Here is a 6,773-nt window from a genome sequence, read left to right as displayed (position 1 = left end):
AAATACTTTCTCTCTTTCTTTATTTAAAAAAATTATATAACTAATAATATTTCCTGACATTTCATGTAAAAATGGAAAACTTTTATGGAACCATTTATGTCTTTTATTTATCAAGATTTTACAAATAACTTTTTGTGTGCAAAGCAATTTATATATTTTTACGTCATCAATAGCAATAAAATCTTAAATTATGATTTTATATGTTTGACGCAATTTGTTAAAAATATTTTAATAAATCGTATGTTGTAATTTTAGACATAGATGTAGAAGATTGATTTGACGATAAATATTTATATGTATTATATGTTTGTAGAAAATTGTTAGATAGTATTACAGTATGTACCAAGTCTCGCATATATCATTATTTATATATTTTAATATTTATGATATAACTTAGAAAGAGAAAAATGCATATACAAAGACTCGAGATTGGTACATAATGTTAAAAGATGTAGACTTTTTATCTTCTTGATTGAGTGAATCTCTTTTATCAATTTATAAGTGTGTTTTTGTATTCCCAATTTTTTATTCTCATATTTTAAAACTTGCACTATGAAAAGCATTACATTATGACATTCTGTTATGCGAAAGAAACATGTTACTTAGTCTTTTTCTTGAATAAGTTTATATGCGTTTCTATACAAAAAAAAAAAATAATAATAATTTGAATAATATTATATCTTTAAATATCATTAAACATACATGATTATCATAGAATTATTATAATTTATTGAGATTTACATTGATAGTATATTGGCAACATTTGTAATTCTTTTAATTATATATTTACATAAAACGAAATTATAGTACACCTTAACTCGTGTAGCTTAGTTATATATATATATTTATTCTAGATCAATAAATTAGATAATGGGTCTGTTCTTTATAGCTAAACTGACTGCACTAGTTCAGAACTTATCTTTCTCTTTCAATGCGGAGAGAAAAAGATAAACTCTGAACTAGTACAGCCAGTTCAGCTATAAAAGACAGATCCAATGATTTATTTTAGGAATATTCAAGAACTTAATTTTTTTGTGTGTTTTATATATTTGTTTTATTCAGTTCTTTACCATATTTAGGACACTATCTGTAAAGCATGATATATACATGGGAAAGTTTTATGCACAGCCTGTGGAACAACCGCGTGCGAGCATGCGTGTATCTTGTTTTTATCATGTATCTCGTTAAATATCGATTCTTTCTTTATCAGTATTGATATATTACTGTTATTATGTATCAAAATACACAGTATATTATTTGTTTATATATTACTTCTCTGTAACGAATGAATTATGTAGGAGGCATGCCGGGAAATCAACAGCAATCGAATCGAGAGTTAAGTGCGCAGTATGGTCCAGGGCTGAGCCTGCGTCCACAGAGTAAGTCTCCCGAAATTTAATGATGGTAGAATTTTTTAGCTTTTGAAAGTATATGATATTAATTTTGGGATTGTGTAAATTTTTGTAGCCGAAGGAAGTTGGATTCAAGGCGGGAGTCGCATGGCAAGTGGCGCAGCGCCAGCAACATCAGCTGGTCCCGGAAATGGGAATACTCCGGGGGGCCAGGGCCTCCCTTTAAATATACCTGTCTCAGGAGGACATACCCAAGAGGGACCCGGTGGAGGGCGGCAGAACTTGGGCCAATCGCCCAACATGGGCGCGGGCCCGGCAGGCCAGCATAATTCCGTGAATAACCAAGGTTCTGCGCCTTCTTCCGGTACCCATCAAGTTGGGCCGAATTTGCATCACTTTCGGGGTCTTATCCCGCCATTTGTAAGTTTATTATTAAGATCTCGAAAATTTGAATTTGTGTAAGTTCTTTCTTTCTTTTTTTTTTTTTGGTTTTGTGGTAACAAGATTATAATCTTTTTAGATGTATAGATCAAATTTTCCTGGTGGATTTCCTCCGCAATTTTCATCAAATTCTGGATCCAACAGCCCCCGACCCAGATTTAATCATCCCCTGGATCGATTTCCACCTCCTCAACGTGACCGTGTAACCGAGGAAGAGATTCTGACTAGACCCATTATCAAGGAAGAAGATCTTACTCGTATGGATGATATTTCACATGATGCAGGATGGGCTGCGCACGATGATATTGATTATAACCAAAAATTGGCCTTTAGCGATGATGAATCCGAATCAGAACCATTGAAAAATGATGAAAAAAAAGAATTCAAGGAGAAAAAAGGCGATAATAATGCCGCGGAGGAGAAGGAGAAATCTCGAGATAATCCTCGAGACTCGAAGGAGCTTCGAGATCCGTCGCATCGTCCTTGGACTCAACCTTCTATGAATCGCGATTATCGTGGGTCAAATGGCGCGAGTGGTAGTAGCGGCTACAACAATCAATCGCAATTGCACTCTGTACATTCTTTGAGAGGTTAGTTCACTTTTATTAGAAAAAGAATACCAAGCTCAATGATCTATTTAAATCTCATTCATGATGCATATTTTCATCACAAATAGGTGTCGAAGACGACGAGACGTGGAACGAAAGACGCAGAATCAAGGTTGAAGTTGCGTTCGTTATCGAACGTGCACGATTGCGCAAGGAAGAAGAAGAGAAACGTTTTCAAGAATCGACAAAACAAGCGGCAGCTAAGAAATTACAGGATTTAGAACAAAAGATGAAAGAGAAACAGGCGAAGCACAAAGACGAGGAACGCACACAGTCGAGCGAGTCTAAAAGCTTGATCAGCATCCCACCTGTACCACTTCCTATACCCGAATGGGAAAGGGAGAAGGAGAATAGAGAACGTGAAAGATCTCGTACTTCATCCGAAGGAAAGGATGAGAAAATTATTGCGTCTGGACGCGATAATCTTGCAAGAGAAAGCCGAAATCAAGCACTGGCAGACTTTCGTCAAAATGACCGACAGACTTTCTTACGGCAACAGGACACGGTGCGCAGCGAGCGCGAAAGGGAACGCGATCGCAACCGCGATCAAAGAGACTCGCGAGATCGCGAGCAACCGGGATTTTCTCGACATTTTCAGAATAATCTACCGCCCAGATTTCAAAAGCAGCAGGCAGAGAGAAGCAGTGCGAATTTCAATAGAATTTCACCCAATGCGGAGAGTAGACAGATTGAGCGAGGTGATAATTCACCAAAGGCGTGGGTCGACGCGATATCGCCAACTTTTGAAAAGGAAGAGGAAAAGATAGCGGAGGCTGCTAAAGAAGGCCAAGAAAACGATGAAATTAAGCAAAGTTTATTGGATAAGCCAACTTTGGAAAAAAGAGAAGAAGCTATTACCGAAGATGTTAAAGAACAAGTGAAAGATGAGAAGCGAGAGAAGAATACACGTAATAGAACAAGCAGCGGTAGCTCTAGCTCTAGAGTTCGTGAATCTCGTGGCGGACGTCAATGGGGTGGAACCTTCAGTGTTTTCACTCGTTGGCGTGGTCCGGAGTCTAGAGGACGAAGAGGCGGGCCACGATCTACTGCTGGTAAGTCTGGAATGTCCGCCGGTTCTTATGGGCATACCGATTCCGAAAACAGTGCTGATGAAGTATCCGGCTCCACTGAGTCTGAAAAGGAGGATAAGCGATCCGCTCGCTCTCCGAAGCCGTCCCAGAAGGTCGAGAAAGAGGAGCGCAATCGCGAGGTGTCAAGACGAGACGATAAGCGAGGCACTGAGACATACTCTCAAGCGCGCAGTGAGAAGAGAGGGTACGACGGAAAACCCAGCCATGAGGCTTTCGCACCGTCAGGCGAACCGTCCCGTCGTGGTAGAGGCGGCGGTTTCCGCATTCGGAACACAGCAACGGGCAGCCGCATGGAAGGTTATGGACCGCCGTCCAGCAAGAGTCCGTTTTCATCGGAACGTAATGCGGACGAGAAACATCAACAGAATGCCGGACGGCAAAATCCACCGACACCAACCTCAGAGAAAGAGGCAAACCTCTTGCAATCCGCACCAGTTGAATCTACCGATGACAAGATAATAGCGAAGCAACAAGCGCTTACGGCGGGTATTACAGGCAGACGTAATAAATCCCCGAGTCAACAAACTCAACAGCCCGCTAATAAACAAGAAACGAATCAAGTCACCAACGTTTTGTCCCAAAAGGCGCAAATACGAAAGGAAGAGTCGCGTTCCAAAAGAACTCGCAGTGGAAGCAGAAGGGTATGTATAATTTTATATATTTATATATTATTGTCTAGTGCTTTGTACATGAGCCTAGAGAGAAAGAATCTTTCATCTGCTAATACATTATACATATCTACGCTTTTTGTTGACCAATTTATTTAAGTAGAACATTTTTATAATACAAAACGTTATACAGAAAAAAATTAAGTTAAATTAAATATATAAGATTTGATAAATATCTTATTGTTAGATATATTTCTCACATATATTTATTTATTTCTTTTTTAATTTGATATAATAATATAAATAATGTAATAATAATCTAATATATACAATGTAAATAATGCGCGTTTTTATTTTTCAGGGAAGAGATAATCGTGAAGCTCGTTCGCGTGGCAGTAGCAGCAATGTGTCGAAGCAGCCCCAATCAGATGTAGGTAACGAGGATTGGGAAACTACGTCGGAAAATAGTGAGGAGCATATAGAGGATCACAAGGAGTCTCGTAACAGTAGTCGCAACAAACATTTTGGTGGACGAGCCATTCAAGCTACAAATCAGAATGCTATCGGCGCAAATCCGCATTCGCGTAGGAACGAACAATCTGCGACGAATACCAGAGAGCAACGTGAGAAAAATCCCAAGTCTTCCAATCCAGCGTCGCGAGCACCGGGAGCGGAGAAACGGAATCTGCAGAACGCCGGGTTCGGCGCTCAAAAAAATCATAATACCGATGGCATACCGCCCTTGATGCAAAATACGCAGATACAGAACGGCGGAAGATCTAGAAGTCAGAGTTCGACTAACAGCGGCGCAATCTCAAATAAGTCGAATAACAAAGATAGTATGGTTAATCGTATTGACGAAATCAAATTGGCCGATCCGAACCTCGTGAATCAAGCGTTGAATGATCTCAATAAAAAGTCTCAGACGAAAGATAAGAAGCTAATGGATTCAGAAATGGAAACCAACAGTTGTACCGAAGACGCTGCGAATGCGGCGGCGGAGGATAAAGTAGACGCCGACGGTTTCCAGGAAGTACGTTCCAAGAAAAACGTGAAAGAGTCGAGACATAATCAGAAGGAAGAAGCAAAACCGGTTAAGAGAGACAAGGAGAAGGATCGCGATCGCGAACGCGATCGCTCGAAGTCAAAGTCAAACGGATCGCAGCAAGTTTTGCAGCAACAAATACAAAATATTCCGCCCTTACTCGGTCAGAATATCCCTCAACCGGCAAACATACCGCAGAAGCGGGAATATGACAACAGAAATTCCAGAAATCCAAGACTAGCTCCGCGTTTTCAACGTCTGGTGAAACAACAGCAACAGCAGATGTGCGCGACCGACGCGAGCGACATGAATAAACTGAATAGTTCTGGAAACAATTATGCCAAGGACTCGTCTAACAATCCTGCGCCACCACCGGCGGTCAACGCTTGGGATAAACCTTTTACTAGCCAATTGCGTTCGAATTCTCCATCCGCGGTTCCTACCGATATTCAGCTAATGTCGAGTTTAACAACTCAAAACGATCACAGTCATGAAGGTAATGAGGCTAATTCCGGACATAGTAGTCAACGAAATTCCCCGAGCGGCGAGAAAACAGTGAAAAATCTGAAGGAGACTCTGACGGAGAAGAACGTTGTGTCTGATGTATCTTCGCCTCCCGTACAGACCTTGATCTTTGAAAACACGAATTATTCAAAGACTACAAAGACGACCGGACCGACGGATCTGGCGGTGAAATCAAAGTTCTCGAATCACATTAAGACGCAGCAGCAGCGAGCTGAGAAGCGTGCGGAAATGGAAGAAGAGGGCAACAGTCAGGTGCAACAACATCCGCAGCAACCAGCGCTTTCCGTAGCTTTCCCCAATAAACCGAATGATCTGATAAAGGATAAGAATCAAGAACCTATCCAAATGCCGTTATCGTTCAACAAGAACGAGGACAATGCCGACATGAAGTTGGACTTTACATTTGACTCGGATCTTTCGCAGCTGACGGAGGACAAGAGTAAGAGCTTAGGCATGCCGCGTTCTATGCATATGACCGGCGGCCAGAGCACGATATCGCCGTCGACCGCAGAACTCAACCTGAAAATCGCATCCGTGAAGAAGGTTTGGGAAAACGCGCCACCGATGCCGACTGTAGTTGAACACGAAGACGGTAGTGGTGTGGTCGGAAGCGCGACCAGCTTCCCGCAGGCGTTCGAAAGCGGCGACGTTGATGATAGTTACAGCCCGCATCAGCAATACAATCAAAACAATATGAAAAGCGAAATCACGACGTCTACAAATGTGTGCAAGGTGAGAAATCATTTCGCGAATATTTGCTATTACTACTGTGCATGCAATAGAGAATTGTTATCACTAATAATTTTCCCAGTATATTTTCTTTTTTTATTTGCATCATTATTGTTATCATTACTATTATTATTGTCATAATATCGTTTTTCTCGATAATTTCACTTTTTCGTTGAAAAGTTCTGTCTAGTAAAAGTGTGGTGAAAATGAGAAAGGTAAGTGGCTAACTTTTTTAGCCGGAGGTGGATATTCGATCGATAGTCACTTATCGATAATCAGTAGAAGATTTGACACAATAACCATCATTGTTTCTCATCGTTATGTTAGTGTTATAATTATTGCAGTAATTATTATTATTATTATTATTATTATTA

The 6,773-nt window shown here is 40.5% G+C and overlaps 1 protein-coding gene across 12 annotated transcripts in view; it reads left to right on the top strand.

Annotated features, from left to right (window-relative positions):
* Positions 1–6,773, top strand: part of LOC115234479 (protein PRRC2C) — a 25,760-nt gene that overhangs the window by 4,549 nt on the left and 14,438 nt on the right. For all 12 annotated transcript variants that reach the window (XM_029805597.1, XM_029805594.1, XM_029805591.1 and 9 more), the window contains 5 exons: positions 1,299–1,379; positions 1,468–1,772; positions 1,873–2,383; positions 2,470–4,133; positions 4,462–6,402. In XM_029805597.1, coding sequence (XP_029661457.1) covers positions 1,299–1,379; positions 1,468–1,772; positions 1,873–2,383; positions 2,470–4,133; positions 4,462–6,402 — 4,502 coding nt within the window. The remainder of the gene's footprint in view (positions 1–1,298; positions 1,380–1,467; positions 1,773–1,872; positions 2,384–2,469; positions 4,134–4,461; positions 6,403–6,773) is intronic.

Source organism: Formica exsecta, unplaced genomic scaffold (genome assembly GCF_003651465.1).
Source record: "Formica exsecta isolate Colony F162 unplaced genomic scaffold, ASM365146v1 scaffold2, whole genome shotgun sequence".
Lineage (NCBI taxonomy): Eukaryota > Metazoa > Arthropoda > Insecta > Hymenoptera > Formicidae > Formica > Formica exsecta.
The sequence above is the reverse complement of the archived record's forward strand: the minus strand, read 5'-3'. Positions and strand labels throughout refer to the sequence as shown.